This window comes from Mixophyes fleayi, chromosome 4, assembly GCF_038048845.1.
Source record: "Mixophyes fleayi isolate aMixFle1 chromosome 4, aMixFle1.hap1, whole genome shotgun sequence".
In the NCBI taxonomy this organism is placed as follows: Eukaryota; Metazoa; Chordata; class Amphibia; order Anura; family Limnodynastidae; genus Mixophyes; species Mixophyes fleayi.
Genome location: NC_134405.1, coordinates 95,812,441 through 95,829,649, shown reverse-complemented (window position 1 = coordinate 95,829,649; position 17,209 = coordinate 95,812,441). Strand labels below are relative to the sequence as shown.

The 17,209-nt window shown below is 40.7% G+C and overlaps 1 protein-coding gene across 1 annotated transcript in view; it reads right to left on the bottom strand.

The window, feature by feature from the left end:
- The window catches only part of POLG (DNA polymerase gamma, catalytic subunit), a 50,885-nt gene that overhangs the window by 21,612 nt on the left and 12,064 nt on the right, over window positions 1-17,209 (bottom strand). The window contains exons 4-11 of the mRNA XM_075207775.1: window positions 15,686-15,853; window positions 14,238-14,384; window positions 12,982-13,061; window positions 10,557-10,739; window positions 9,438-9,586; window positions 8,195-8,321; window positions 7,739-8,102; window positions 7,541-7,627 (exon numbers count right to left, since the gene is read on the bottom strand). Of these exons, the coding sequence (XP_075063876.1) occupies window positions 7,541-7,627; window positions 7,739-8,102; window positions 8,195-8,321; window positions 9,438-9,586; window positions 10,557-10,739; window positions 12,982-13,061; window positions 14,238-14,384; window positions 15,686-15,853 (1,305 nt within the window). The remainder of the gene's footprint in view (window positions 1-7,540; window positions 7,628-7,738; window positions 8,103-8,194; window positions 8,322-9,437; window positions 9,587-10,556; window positions 10,740-12,981; window positions 13,062-14,237; window positions 14,385-15,685; window positions 15,854-17,209) is intronic.

Below are 17,209 nucleotides of genomic sequence, written 5' to 3'. Positions count from 1 at the left end.
ATTTATGGCATCATTAATTAAATGACATTAGCTGCAGACTAAAAAAAAGGAGGATTACATACAGACTGGTGCAAATGTATTAAGAAAGCAGCTTAGTTCACATAATAAAGGGTAAAAAAAATACATATACGAATGCATAATAATCTAAGTGGCAGAGAATGCTGGGGGATTCAGTTCAACAACAGTCACTAAAAGGTGGGCTGACTGCCCGTCAAACAGACAGATTGTCTAAGGTCATGGCTGCAGGTTTCTTAGTGGACCAGGCCTGTTTACTTTATCAACACCGGAGCCTTATCCTAACAGGCAGCAGAGAAGGCCGAAACCAAGAGCCCAGCACTTTTAACAAATTTACCAGTAGGAAAGAACTCTTCTAGCCTGTTGCCTGGCTAATGATCTCATCCAGCTAAGGCCCAAATAAAACATCACCTGAAAAAGGCAAAGCCTTCTTGACTCTGAAATGGTCCCGAACATCTTGAGCCAGAGAGAACAGCAAGAGGACACAGTGGAAACCGAAACCCTGGCCCAAATAATACCCGCCTCCAAAGCTGCATCCCCCAGATATTTAGACACCTCTCTAAATCGTTCAACCAAGTTCATTAGTACAGACCTCGGCCTCTAGATGGCAAACCTTCCAGGAGATGCTCCAACCAAAGCTGTAGTGGAATGGGTCTCAGAGAGCCACCAGCTGCTACGTAGGTAGACTTAAGAATAGTCTTGATTTTCCTATCTGTACTAAGGTATACTACGTGGCACTCAGTTCGGAATAGCAGTGGCCTTAGACAATAACGCAATAGGAACGGCCGCTTTAGGTGGATTTATACAACATCCGTATACCCCTTGGGCAAGGGATAAGGATATGCTAGTTCATGCCTCGCAAGTATACAAATGCAGAGACATAGAAAAAGTAAGCAACTGTTTATTTTTCCACTTGAACAGCGTATTGCTTTGTTAGGTCTGGGTATGGGCACTAGACTGGGATTTCCCTTGTCACAGGCATTATTCATGCAGACTATTGACCAATAGCCTAAATTCTGAAATAATCCGGCGCTGGGCTAATAAATGGTCTATATTAAAATACATTAAGTCTTTTAAATAAAAAATATAAAAAAAAAAAAAAAGAGAGGAAGGAAATTCCCTAATGTTGCAGCTGTAATAACAGGGACTTTGCTAATAGTCCTCTTTCATAGATATACAAACCAAAAGGATTTTATACAGCACTTTCTATGGATCTCTCAACTATATAATATTATGGAATATACCAGAAATACAATGTGTCCACCAGGGCAGAAAATAAACAAGAAATGCGGTTCTCCAAAACAGTAATATTTATTAATGCATCATTTTAAAAAATCATCTTACTAAGTAAAGGCAACAAATACACATTAAATTCTACAATGTTATATAAAATCATCATATTACACTAAAAGTAATATTAAACCCACATTCACTCTCATAAAGGTAATTAGTGATTGATAGATCTGCAAAGACGTTGCACATGCTGCTGTGCATATGATCTAACAGCTTGTGAAGAGTCTCCACATATTGATATTATCTCCAGACACCAAATTTCGATTAATTCCAATTGTGATGAAAAGTCCTTCACATAAACCTAACTGATAGAATTGTGAACATTTTCCAAATAAGTGCTTAAATATAAATGTCTCAAGTTTATAAGCCTTTATCCTCTTAGCTATAAGGAAAGGAACATGTCCTAGCCATATAATGATATTTGAACGGCAGATGGATTTACCTGCTTTGAAAGATAGCGGAATTGGAGTCCTGTCACAGGCTTCATGTCAGCTGTATCAGCCGTCCGGATATTTTTGAGAGCTCCTAGCCTGCGTCGTTGGAAGACCACACACTTGTTGTGTCCATCTCTCTCAGCTGTTCGGGTAGAGTAATAGCCTTTAGTGGTGATAATGATTTAGGTTCCGCATATCTTACAATGATGACTCCAAAAAAGTATCGGCAGGTGATAGATGAAATAGTTTCTAGGCTTTTTGAAAGATGTTTACTCTGCATTCCTCAGGGCAAACATAGGGTCTCTGGAGAGAAACTGCGGAAGATGAAAGGCAACCGTGTGGCATGGTCGGCTCTCACATTATCTGATGTAGGTTTGCCAGATGCGGTGGTAAATAAGAGCCAAAACTGGTTTTCTAGCCAAAAGGAGGGTGTTCATTACTTGTGAGAGAACCCTCTGGACCTTCACAGGTTGGCCTCAACAGTCATGCCGTTAAATTGAGCCGAGGCAATTCCTGATGTGTGAATGGTCCTTGCTGAAGAAGGTCTCCTCGAAGAGGTAATTTCATACCCGGACCTACCAATAGCCCCAGAATTTCTGTGTACCAAAACTCGCCTTGGCCTAGCGGGAACCACTAGTATGACTTGGAGTCCCCCTTGCTTCACTCGTCGAAGGACTCCGGGAATCATAGGGATGGGGGGAAACAGGTATCCCAACCTGAAGTCCCATGGCATCATCATTACTTCGAAGGCACCGTCAAGGGGTCTCTTGCTCGAAAGCAAAACTGACGTACCTTCCTGTTGTGACTCGATGCCATTAAGTCCAGGTCCGGGATCCCCCATTTTAGGACCAGAGACTGGAAGACCTCCGGTTGGAGCTCGACCACTCACCCGATAATATTGCATACCGGCTGAAAAAGTCTACTTCCCAGTTTTGGATTCCTGGAATAAAAATTGCTGATATAGTGGGAACGTGGTTCTCTGCCCAGGTCAAGATCTCTCATTGCTCATGCGCTTCAGGTGCCCTCGTCTGTTGACATAACACACTGCCTTCGCATTGTTGGACTGCAGATGGACTGAGTGTCCGTGAAGTATCGTCTGGGCCCTCTCTAAGGCCATTAGAATGGCTTTTAGCTCCAGAATGATGATGGGGAGGGAAGCATCCCGAGCGGTGCAGAGTCCCTGGAGCCGTAAGTGAAGTACCACAGCCCTCCATCCTGTCAGGCTGGCGTCTGTGGTTGCTAAGATCCAAGACCATGGGGCAAAAGATCTTTCCATTGTCAGATTGTACTGGACCTTCCACCAACTGAGTGAAGCCTTCGCCTTTGGTGACAATTGTATCAGTTGTCCCTCTAATCTCAGATGGGATACTGACAACTTCCTTAAGAGGTCCCATTGGAAGCAGCAGGAGTGCAGCCAACCATAAGGAATGGTCTTGAAAGCTGATACCATCTTTTCTAATAGACGCATGCACAAGTGGACTGACGGTCTGAGCCGTCAGGTTCCTCAGGGATTGAGATTTGTCCTCCGGAAGGAAAACCTTTTGTTCATTGGTGTCCATTAATCCCAGAAAGGTTATTTTCTGGCATGGAATCTATTGTGACTTTTCTCGATTTATGAGGAGCCATCCATGCGACCCTGATAGTGAGGACCAGGGGCTGATTCAGCAGGAGAGCTGAGGAGGCTTTTATGAACAGATCTTCCAAAAAGTGCACTATTTGCACTCCTCTCGAATGAAGGCAGGCTGCCATTACTGCCATTATTTTTGCAAACACTGTTGGTGCCATCAAAAGGCCAAATGGGAGAGCTCTGAATTGGTAGTGAGATGGTCTCATTGTGAATCTGAGAAGGGCCTGATGAGCCTTCCAGATAGGTATGTGAAGGTAGGCGTCCTTGATATCTATAGACGCCATGAATTCATCTGGTTCCAGTCCATTGATGACGGACCTGAGGGATTCCATTCGAAACCTGACCACCCGAAAGTGCCGGTTTTACGGTTTTAGATTTAGAACAGGTCGGTACGAGCCATCTGGCTTTGGGACCAAAAAGAGATAGGAGTAGAACTAGTCTTTCTTGGTGTTCCAGAAACTGGCAGATGACGAGGGTGGTGGGGTAAGCTGGTTGCGAAGAACCAACGAGGTGCGGGACCTGATAGGTCTATCATGTATCCTCTCATCATGGCCCCCCAAATCCAACGATCTTCTGAAAACACTGCCCACAGATCTCTGAACATTTCCAGACGTCGGCCCACTCCCGCAAGAAGGGGAGGGAGACCATCAAACTTACTGTTTTTCTGGAAGCTTGAGAGATAAAAGTTTCGTGGAGGAGGAAGACCTACTTCTAAACGACTGTCCTCTAGAGGCCGAAGTTTTTGGTCTGTGTGCCTGGCCCCTGCCAGAGGAGTGTCACTGTCTAAATGCACCAAACCTTGGTGCCCTAGGTTCTGGGACATTAACTGGGAGAAAGATGCTTTTGCCTCCTGTGGCCTGGCAAATTTTGCTGTCCAGTTCAGGGCCGAATAACACTCCCCTGAATACGGGAGTGATTCTAAAGACTTTATTGATTACGTGTGATTACGGAAGCCTCCTTGAAATGCAGGACAAGGGGGAGCAATTGCAAATTTTGCAGACCCACTGCTAATTAGTCAGCCCATGTTTCCATAGCCCTGGCAACCCATGCCAATGAAAACATAGGTCAGAATGAAGTACCTGCCGCGGTGTAGATAGACTTTAAAAATCCCTCTATTTTGCGGTCAGTATTATCCTGCAGGATGGCTGTCCCTGGGATAGGGAGTGTGGTGTGACGTGCAAAGCGTGCCACCGGTGAATCAACCCTTGGAATCTGTTCCCAACGGATGATGTCCTCCGCCTGTAATGGATAGTAAGTCAGATACCTTCGCGAATAGTAAATTTCCGATCTGGTAGTTTCCAGGATGCTTCCGCTATTTCCTTCTGTTCTACTGATGAAGGAAAGCAGAACGCACGTTTCCTAGACTTTGATCTTATGTTCTAGACTCTTCTAGATCCAGAATACTAAATGTCTGACGAACTGCTACCACCAGGTTGTCAATACCTTGATATCTGGAAGACTCTTCTGGGTCTATGACCTGTGTAGAATTAGAGTCTTCAATCAGTTCACCCTCCTCTTCTGACAATCCCTCCGAATCAAAGGTCAGTAGGGGGTTAGTGGATCGGTTGTCGTTTATTTTTGGGTAAGGGTCTTGGAACATCTAAGAACCGATTTAACTAGTCCTCTAACTAGGGAAGCCGACCAAGCCGGTTCTCCTGTAGGAGGGTCTTGTGAGGTGAGGAGAGATGGAGCCCCAGCCTGTCCTAAGTCTGTGGACTCAGCGGTCCCTGCAGTCCTGCCTGTTATGAGGGGGTCAATTGCTACTGAGGTAGAGGGGAAAACCGCCGCAATAGCTGGAATCTCTGTTGGTTTAGACAGCTGCTTAACTAATGTCCCAACCCCGTGTCAGGTCATTTGCCCATGCTGGCGTTTCCGCTAGTGACGGTGCGCTAATCTGAGCCTGCGCGGCCAGGGCACCCCGACTTCAGTCAGCACAAAGCACCCCTGGGTCCTGCAGTGCCACTGGTAACTTATGTTTACACTTGGAACAGGTATAATATTTTGCCCGAGGTGCCTTTCCCTTATCAGACATTTTTTTAAGGGAACAGTATAGCAGTAAAATAATGAAATACAGGCAATCACTCACAAGCAAACAGAGAGATACTAACTAGTCTATACTGGCAAAGTGGTTAGCACTTCTACCTCACAACACTGGGGTCATAAGTTCAATTCTCAACCATGGCCTTATCTGTGTGGAGTTTGTATGTTCTCCCCGTGTTTGTGTGGGTTTCCTCCCACACTCCAAAAACATACAAGTAGGTTAATTGGCTGCTATCAAAATTTACCCGTCTGTGTATGTTAGGGAATTTAGACTGTAAGCTCCAATGGGCAGGGATTGATGTGAATGAGTTCTCTGTACAGCGCTGCTGAATCAGTGGCGCTATATAAATAAATGGTGATGATGATAGTGTATGACACAGTCAACAATTAGTATCCCTTGCTAAGGCTATGTGTTATGCAATTAATAATCTACATTTTAATAAAACTGCTATTGCAACAACAACTTAAGCTTCAATATACCCTATCTATGATATAGAGATATAAGAAAAGTGGTACTTAACCTTCCAATCAGGCTAAGGTGTCTTATGGTGCAGGAGAGGTCTGTCAGCAACTCAGTGTTCCAGAGAATGTCTGCTGCTCTTTATCCTGGGCAGTGTTTGGCGCCCTTGGGAGAGCTCACTTGCTTCAGACATCAGAGGGGGGTGGGGGGGGGACTATGTCCTTAGTGCCCTCTGACTGCACAGTTTTCCTGCTCCTCCTCAAGTTTTTTGCTGTTAACAAGTTGATCTGCTGCATCTATATTATGCAGCAGTCGCTAGTAGCAGATTCCTGGTGGCTATTTTCCTTGTGCCCCCCCTCCTTTGATGAGGAGGGGACTTGGTACATTCCAATATATGGAATAAAAGAAAACAATAAAATAAAACTTCCGATTTTAGTGAGAATCGTCCAGCTCTCACTGTCTGAGTAAGTGTGCACTGTATAGCTAACAGAGCACACTACTGCAAAAAATAAAGTTAAAATTAGTAGAAAAAAAGAAATAATTTCTTCCTATCACTAAAGTAAGCCCTAATCCCTTGGGCACTTAACTAAGACTGGAGAGGCTACAGGGGGTTGCAGAGGGTAGGGGTTTGTCAGCTTTGATACATTAACAAAGTTAATCTGTTACGTGCCAACTCCACCTCCACTCTCACAACCCCATGGTAGCACTGCAACATGCCCCGGGGCTCAATTTTATTATATAACCCCTCAACTGACAGATTCTCCTCTTAAGGCTATTTTGTGTAATCTGGGCTTGTGCAGGGTAATCTCAGTCCTATACTCGAAGGATCTCTCACATGTATTACCCAATAGTCTTGTGGCCATTGAAGCCAATGCTACTGCATGTTTAAAGGTATCGCAAAATTAATCTTTATATGTTTCATGGGGTCCTGACCGCTGCTCCTCCGATGTGTGGTACTGCCTGCGGTGGTTGTGCTATGAGAGCCTCTGGAGAAATCTGTGCCAGGATTGGGAGGCAGCAGGAGGTGCCGAGAATGGCACCTTCTAATCTAGCTCTGGAACGCGGCCAGACCAGCAAGGAAGTCTGCAGTTAAGTACAACCGCCATAGCGGTAGTAGCAAAAAATCAAATCAATTAAATAAACAAATAAATAAATGAATAAAATAAAGCTGCCAAACTGATTTTTACACAAAAGACACCGAGGTCCTGTGGAACTCTAAAAAGAAATAATTAGATTTTTGTTTAAACTTCCACAGTTCTGGTGGATCCTTTATACCCCGTGGTACCAGTGTCCAGACTATAAAAACAGGTATACATTTTTTTTTAGAAGGCTTTTATTTAACTTCAAGGTATATAGCAACTGTGTGTACAAGCCATTAAGTGGAAGTAAGAAATATTTCCAGAGGTCTCCAACTATGTCTCTGTGCAAAGCCACATTAGGTGAATAACTGAAGACCTAAAGGAGTGCATAAGTGGGCAGAAAAAGGCTATTCATTGCATTTATGTATTGTACTATAGATTTACATATACACACACCGGTAACGAAGAACACGAGCTACCAATTAATCAATGACCCTGTTCTATTTCTTGTAAACTTTTTAAAATAACTTTGGCTGAAATCTGAATCTTGGATTTGATGCAACCCTAACAATTTGTATACAGGACAACTTACTGATTTGCTTTTGTTTGTTTTCTTCAATGTTGCATTGGTTTTCGCTTCAGGCTCCATATCTTTCTCCAGCCGACTAAGTTCCTCTACCTAGAAAGAGTAACATGACAACTTCAGTGGTTATTACAGGAAAACATGTGCGGTCCTAACAAACCCCATGTAGCAGGAATATCGCCACCGGCAAGCCCCAAGTTTCTCTACCTTTTGCCAGATGGTGCTGTCTTCTGTGAGCATGAAATCCTCTGTTAAAGAGAAATTCTGCTTTGCCGAGGTCCCTCTTGCTTTATTTTTACAGTATTCAAAGTAAATATTTTCAATTGCTTTGTATGGGCAGTAAGTAGAAACATCAGAATCATCATCATTATCCTCTACTTGAGTGGCCAAAACATTATCCTTCCGCCCTGGAACAAGGTAGCCCCAGCCATGCTTCTCAGAGTAGTGCAACGGATAACCGTCCCAAGTCAAACGCATTAGTTTAGGAGTTAATCTCATTTGAAGGCTGATTAGGCTTGGGCCGGGCACCCATTCAGGATCTTCTAATCTAGGGCAAAGCTTACGATACCATCTGTAAAGATAAATACAACTTTCTTTTCTTTAGCAGAATTCCCACTTAGCATGTCACTGTATAACTTTGTGCTTCTTTTAACGTCCACTTACCCAGGATGCCCTGGCATGTGCTGGCTTCTTTTTGGCAAGTATGGTAGAGTTTTCTCTATGATAGTCTCCAAGTAAAGCTTACTGGGAGAAGGACATAATTCTTCTTCTTCACTGGGAGGTCCAAGATCTAGAGGTGCAATTTACAAAAGAAAAATGAATCCATTCTGACTGAAAAATCCTATGGATACACAAATATATGTATAATTTTACCTAAGAACACAGCCATGAATAAAGAATGGTACGAAAACATCCTCCAAGAGCAACTTCTCCCAACCATCCAAGAATAGTTTGGTGACCAGCAATGCCTTTTCTAGCATTATGGTTGATGGAGCACCTTGCCATAAGGCAAAAGTGATAACTAAGTGGCTCGGGGATCAAAACATCGAAATTTTGAGTCCATGGCCAGGAAACTCCCCAGACCTTAATCCCATTGAGAATTTGTAGTCAATCCTCAAGCGGCGGGTGGACAAACAAAAGCTCACAAATTCTGACAAGCTCCAAGCATTGATTAGACAAGAATGGGCGGCCATCAGTCAGTATGTGGCCCAGAAGTTGATTGACAGCATGCCAGGGCGAATTGCAGAGGTCTTCAAAAAGAAGGGTCAACACTGCAAATATTGACTCTTTGCATAAACTTAATGTAATTGTCAATAAAATCCTTTGACACTTATGAAATGCTTGTAATTTTACTTCAGTATACCATAGTAACATCTGACAAAAAGGTCTAAAAACACTGAAGCAGCAAACTTTGTGCAAACCAAAATTTGTGTCATTCTCAAAACTTTTGGCCATGACTGTATACTGTGGTTGCTGCCTGGTGGAGAGGGAAGAGGAGGGTTATCCCTTTTACCTGTATTTCAACGAGACTGGTATATTGTTACCTATATCTTTTACTGTATAGCTGCTATAAATGGAACCATGCATACCATACAGCCTTGTCATTCTGGATTAAATTATATGTTGTTTTTTTGTACACAAATTTTGTTTCTGTCCAGAAGTTGCTGTTTATGAAAGTTTCTGTATTGTTAAATTACACAGACTCACGTTCCCCTTAGTTTATTTGCATGCTAATTTCACTTATTATCCCTTATTCACCTATGCGCTGTGGAGTACTTTCAAATCATATTTAACCAATCACCTCTGACTGACTCCCTTTCACAGGCTGCAACTGTGAACGAAAACCACTAAAACTTTAGTCTTTATTTACTAAATAAGGTCCCAAGAATGACTGGGTTCCTCTCACCTTCATGTGGACCTGACAGATCAATGCTTCCTGCAGTATGTCCTGAGGTTTCTTTCATCTCTTTCTGCTTTTTGCTGATTTTGACCTTCTTTTGCTTGAATTCTTGGATGTCCCACTCTAAATCCCAAAGCCAAGGATCCGTTTTATATCTAAGAAAATATTACACATACTGTATTTATTATCACAGCCAAATCATTGATCATTTTTTGTATCCCTAACAAACTCTCCGACAACTATGCAATGTTAGATAAAACTATGTAATGACTCTGGATGATTTGCTGTAGCGCTGGTGTCGGAGATGCCCAGGTTACTATTAGTCAGAATTATGTAACGTGTTTTAGAAATAGTAAGAAACTTCTAGCTGTGTGACATCACAAAAGATGTACACAATCTTTTCCGGACTTTTATGAATACCAAAATATAATGCACTAAATTACAGATGGAAAGACAAATAACTCAATAATTAAAGTTAATAAAAGGAGAAGAACCCTTTTACTCAAATGAATGATACAAACAATACCTAGTAATTTAGGAAAATCTAAACAAAATTATATAAAACAGATCGAAAAAGAAAAAAAAAGTATCTGATTTATTTGGAACAAATCGACAGAACTGCAGCATAATGAACTTGTATTGCTACCTACACATTTATAAGAAGACGTGGATCATGATAGAGTATAGAACTTCTGCAACAAAGATATTGTTAAGCATATACTGTTTGGTAGGGGTAACAGTTACTATTACTTCAGTCTAAAGTAGTTTTGTAAACAATAGGAATGCAAAAAAGTGGAATGAAGTAGTTGTTCATCACAAAACCTACTATTTGCTAATGTATCACTAAGTCTATAACAATATAAAAGGTATGACAAGTTTTATACTTGTCATGCCTAAAACAAACTACACACTCACACTGGGAGGACAGGGGAATAAAAGTACAGCGTTGCTCAATTTTTTCCACCCAGTTATGTTCCACACTGTGTCTTTTTAGTTTAAAAAGGCTACAGCTTCATATACTTGCATGTTAGAATTTGCATTTTACTATTAGCTCATTTTGTATTCTATGTTGCAGAAAAGAGAAATGTCATCTCTCTAATCTTATTTCTCCTACTGGTTACGTACGCATCATCAAAGAGCAGCTGACAGGCATCATTGGCCAAGTTCATGAGGGATTTCTTCATCTCCTTCTGCAGTTCCTCGTATACGATTTGAGCTTCATCGAGATATTTCTCCCAGTTTTGGTTCACCGGCAGGTAGGAAACCCCCATTTCTAGCATCCCTGCTAAGGTAACAGGGTGAGGACATCTGGGAAATTAAAGGGACTCTTATCAAAAAACAACTTGTGCAAAAGAAAAAGAATATGCTGAAGGCCAGGGAAACACCTTTGTTCATTGATAAGCCCTTTTACTGAATTTGTTTATAAGCTGCACTTGATTTGTCTGTTATGTTCCCAGTTTACAGTGGGTGAGAATAGACGCTGCCTTCCACTAGTCACACCACCAGAAGCTACAATTGTTATCCCACTACTGTATGCATCAATTGTTCTCTACACCTTGTAAGCTCACCTGGGCAGGGCTGTCTTTGCCATCTGCTTCATGTCATTGTGCATTGTTCATATTCTGAAACCCTCAATGTATAGAGCTGCATAATATCTTGGCGCTTTATAAAATAATATATAATAACAATAATAATAATAATAATAATAATAATAATAATAATAAAACCTGCAGCCATTATGATAAGTATGTTTACAGCAGCACAGATTATTATGATAAAAGTACCCTGATGTTGTGAGAGGCCTGTCCATTTATACCTTATGATTATATTAGTGAGGGCAGTGCGGCAGTGTCATTATTTGAGGAGGGAAATGGAGGAAATCCGTGAGCCACAGAATTAAAGTTACTAGATCAAGGTGCAGTGTTCTCAAAGAACATAAGAGTAGCGATGTGAAGCTCCTGTCAAACGAATGTGGGATGACTCTGGTGTCAAACACACTTATCAATGGAACAGACTTCACAAGTCTTGGACTCACAGGCAGTTTTGTATTTACCCCAGATGTGTTGCCCAGCTGAATGCCCGGTGCATTCAGCTGTTCATGACCACATCTTAATAACATATGATCAATAGGTTACTATGGCTTTAACAGAACTGACTGTAATTATAGTGGACCATGAATATTGCTTGCTGTGTCTTTGGTCACCGACACTACTGTAGGACAATGAAACACAGGCAAAGACTATTTGTGATAATGAATCTTTAGTTTCCCCATATATATATTTCATATAATTATGCAGAGTTTCCTACTATGTCGCAATAGAGCGTGGGCAATATAACTCTTTTTCAAGCACAAATATCAAGCACTTCTCATAACAAAGTTTTAAACTACTTTGGGAATAATTGTTGTACATCCTAGGAATGTGTACTCTCTGGACAATAAGTGATTAGCTATTCCTGTAACAAATTTCTTTTACAAAGCAAAATACAGCTAAAAATGTTGGCCTTGTGTAAACAATGTTGTGTAAAAACCCTACTGTTTTGTATTACACCGACCTCATCAAATCTTTGTTGGCGAGGTTTCAGGGCGGTGGAAATCCCATTCCACATTTGGTGGAACTGTCACAAAATAAAGAGCTTCTGGCATGAAGTTTGCAAACTCGTCTATGCAGTTATGACAGTTCTGCTCACACCTAATCTCTCATATTACCTCCTTCCACGCCCCAATCCCGGATGTTTCGAAGCACACCTTAAAACTCATTCTTACGATGCTTAGATGCATAATGGCACTTAATTAGAAGAACTCCGAACACCCCAAAGTGTCTATTCTCATTAATAAAGGTGGCAAATATACAAGCTGGTACAAATCAGTAGCATTATAAACGAGTGTATGAATAAATTTAACAACACTTGGAAGTGCTTTTGGATCTCTATTACAAGCTTCCTCGTCTCAATTCCTCTCCTTCAATTTAACCATTTAAATGAAGTTATGGTGTCTATTCTCTCCACACATGACCATATATTTTTTTGCTCTGATTCTAGCACATTATTCAGTTCTTAATGTAAAACTACTGTTACTTCAAGGTCTTTGAAAACTAAATAAAATGTATATATAAAAAAAGGGACCAATATAAACAGACCAACTTTTTGACATCTCCCTCCCTTTATACCATGCCCACAGTCATATACCAATAAGGGCAGATCACACTCTGATACTACCACCATAAACTGCAGCAAGAAGCCAGACCACGTTCATATACTGAAGAGGACAACATGAATTAAATCCATGAACTCTCTGAGCTGCAGCAAGTGGCTTCACGTTAACAGTGCAGTCCAGCTTTCAATTGCAGGCACGTGCTACATGAAGTGGCGTGACGTAAAAGGGGAATCATAAGTATATATTATTGGACATAAATAACAGACAAGGTTTGTTTGCGACTGTACAAGGGAAATATGATTACCGTGGTTCAAATACAATTTAAGCTTTAACACTGTATATATCACTTGTGTATTCCAGTTCAGCCTGCAGACAGACGTTGAAAGTACATATTACCTCTCCATGAAGAGCGGAAACACCTCCCGAAATACCTCGAGCGTTGAGCGCACATCAATGGCACAGTATCTCATAAGTTCCTTTAATATCATAAAGAAAAGTATATGCAACAATGTGATGTCCTCAGAGAGATAGTAAAATACAGTATTTTGCATACTATGAAATAATCTAGGGCAATTCCAAAGTAACAGATGTAACTCTCAGAATAGATGTTTGTGATAAACATCTGGATTTCTTCAAATTTAAAATGCACATAAAAAAGCAAATTTTACAATTGTATCTACCACTGGCGACTAAAAATATGTGTGTGAACAAGTCTCACCATTGTCCGCTGTGAATAATAATACATTGCTTAAATGTAACCGGGATAGGAAATGGTAATTTCTGAAATAATATACATGTCTGATTTCTCTGAAACTGCAACAGATAATTATTACATACTTTTTTACAATAAAGTATAAACCACACAGAATGGTTTAGTACAATTTTCAGGAAAGTCATTCTTATCACCTTGACAATATTGAATGGAATGTGTGTGTAACGGATGTAACCTGAAAATCGTCACGGACGTAACCATCTAATACATTAATCAGGAAATGATAAAAGACCCTTTTGCATGAACTGGTACAGGGTCATTTACCTTTCTAACAATGTTTTCAGATGGGTACCATATCTCATCATCTTGTTTTGGCCATACCCACCCACCTCTGGCTGGATGCATCACCCGCACACAGAACTCTTCATTCTCATTTATATCAATGACAGTCACATAAATTTGTCATGGTCATACTTTATTACAACAAAGTCATCTTTCTTAGCCGTGACATATGCATCAACACTTTGTTGTACATCAGTGATTGCCTGATGCCTGGTAGCCATTACTGAAATAAGACAAAATGGCAGGATGTCATGTCATGTGACACACTGTTACCAACCCATTTATTAAACTACTATAGACTATGACTGATGCACTGGGAAATTAATTTTATGAATATCCCAATTTTTTGTTAACATGACCCATGTCCCCTTTTTGTTGTAATTGCCCTCTAGTATTAAAATAGTAATATAGTCGGTATATTATTATATGGTACAATTCTTCAGTACTCCAGCTACTACTACTATTAATCTCTTACAGTTACCTGGAAACATGGCCATACCACGAAAATTAAATCACAGCTGTGCCAAATATTGATTTACAATATACAAGTTCTGACAAATCAATAGGAATGTTTTATGTAAATTATATGTATTCCTACCTGGAACTCAGCTCTGATGTCTGCCATACTTCCCTTTACAAATAGATCCCGGGCCTCCTTGTCCAAAGGTGGACCTCCAACATATAGAGCATGGACATCAGCAAGGTTGTTAATGCTGCTAATATTTACCCAATCCCATGAATTGATCTGCAAAAAAGTCATATAATAAAATATACATCTGAAACTGTACTTGACATATTTAGAAATAAAAGGAATTTCTTTAAAAAAAGCGCTTTGTGCAATGTAAAAGTGATTCCTGTTGTGGAGAAAACCCTACCAGTGAGCAGCGACCTCTTGGTTTGTAGCCCACAGTCTCTAAACCAACTGCACAGACATCACAGCAACCAGGAGTACACTATGGTTATCAAATCCTTACTAGAAGCTCTGTTCCACTATTTACCCCTTCATATGTCTCCAATTACTATAGCCTAGTCTTGGTAAATTTGGTATGTGAGCAGGACTGAGCCAGGGGTCAAAGACAGCAGACTCATCATCTACCACAACTTGTCCAAACAACTCCAACAGGAAGTCCCACTTACATTTAATCTTCTCCAGGGCGTTTTTGCCTTTATGTTACAATAGTTGTAAAGTGGGGGGAGGTAATATGTCGAACTGAATAATCATTCTAGTTTAAGGGAGGAGAACTTTTAAGTAGAAATATTGTGTCCAAAGTATCACTTTGACTACTTAATCACACACACACACACATATATATATATATATATATATATATATTTTGAGAGGGTTCTCGCCCCTTCGTGACTAGATACATTTTTAAGTTTTGGTGATCTGCCAGTTTAACTACTAAATAATGGGTCCCGACACCAAATGTTAGGTCATTTAAAAAGAAAAATAGATATTTGCTTTAATTAGTATGTCACACTCTGCATTGGACAAAGTGTGCTAATCTTACCCCTGGTTAGCCACTTTACCTGACATTATTGCAAGCCCATTGTGCTGGAGATTCTGTCTGTTTTACACCAAGCTCTCGAAGATATAGCTTAGCTAGTGTCCTTCATTTAGCAGTGACACATACATCCCTACCATGATGCTCCTTGTATGCTCTGCTCAGCTGCAACTTCCACCTGTCAGCCCAAATGTATGGAAGAGCTGGTGGGCTTCTCTGGTGGGAGGGATGGTCAACTGGCTGAGGAGCGGGCAGGCGGAGCGCCCCTGATGCATGGAGCACTATTGGCACCCTTGCTCTCTGTGCCTCCGGCATCATCCACCACCCCACAAAAGAAAATATCATTTACCAGCAAGTCTTATGCACACACACTTTGCAAGGATAGCAGACCTTGTGTGCAGCTTAAAATGAAGTGGGGAGAAGCGCAGGGATATCATACAGACAAATACTGCCCCACTTCCAGCACAGAGTACAGTGGTAGATAAGAACATTACAGGTTTGCTGTTTTCTTTAAATCGAGCAGCCTATGTACACGACTTACTGCAGGACCGTCGCCCTTTTTGCGGGTTTTCATGATGTGCTGCTTGACCTCCTGCAGTCCTTTATTCCTCCCGTATTTACTGGCCATCCATAAACTGCGCTGAAAGCCTGTCAGGCCTGAAACGGCCATGTGCATGCTCATAGTGTCCATAAATCGCATCCTTGAACCCTAGTAAGTAAAATAAATTTAACACAAAAATATATGAGCTGTTGTAGTTTTATTATATTCCTATGCCAACTTGAGGGATGGGGGGTTTACTTAATGTATTTGTAAATTAAAGCAATAATAAAATTATAGCATTGATTTATAGAACATACACATGTATCTACTCCTCTTATTGTCAGATTTATTATTACATTTACACTGTAACTTAGAAACAACTTATTGCCTCAAGTAATAAACCTGTAGACCTCATGAGTTATCCCCTTTCTAGTGATCCTGATTAGTGAGCACCAAAAAAGCACAGTCACACAGTCTAGGGGGCGTGGCCACAGTAATCGTGCCATTAGGCCCTGTCCCTGCTATACAATACCAATATCGGCCTATTATAGCAGGGGGTGGGGCTAGGATGACACATTCAGCCCCGCCCCCACCCACTTCACCAACAAAGCAGGCAAGATTCGGGAGGCTGCCCTGCTCTCCCAGGAGCCCGGGAGAGCTCCAAAAAATTCGGACATTCCGGGAGAGTAGGCAACTATGGGATAAACTGAATAATAGGTTATTTTCTTTCATTAAATTCTATGTTTATGTTGTTTTAAAACTGAAAGCATGACACTCAATCTCCATCAAAGGCAATAGCTATACAAACCAAACAAAGACTTACACAGATGCAATGTTTATTTACAAAGATAAGGAGAACCTGTCAAAATGCAGCAATAAGCACTTCCCAACACCATCTAACCCAGTGGTTCTTAACCTTGTTGGAGGTACTGAACCCCGCAAGTTTCATACGTGTATTTACCGAACCGTTCATAGTTGGAAAAATAAATTATTATTTTTTTTCTCAAATTCAAAACATAGATACCGTATATACTCAAGTATAAGTCGACCCGAATATAAGCCGAGGCACTTAATTTTACCACAAAAAACTGGGAAAACTTATTGACTCGAGTATAAGCCTAGGGTGGGAAATGCAGCAGCTACTGGTAAGTTTCAAAAATAAAAACAGTGCTGGATATCGTTAACACTGGGCTCCCAATAATACAAACGTGAGGTTGTAAATGAATATATCAAAATTTATTGTTATTAAACATCAATAAAATTTTATAAGTACATAATATATACCCATATCCTAATAAATTGTACACAAATGGTTAAACTAAATCCTCTGCACTTGGTATCAAGCCTAATAGGTGAACACAGATATAAATAACATTCACTAAAGACAACTAAGATCATTAATATATAAATCAATGAGACAGTCTGTGGATACTAAATACATGTGCCAGTTAAGTTTATTCGCCTTTAGAAGGTGATGAGCAGTAACTCCTAAGTGTTCAGAACAGTACAGTAATTTAGGCTTTA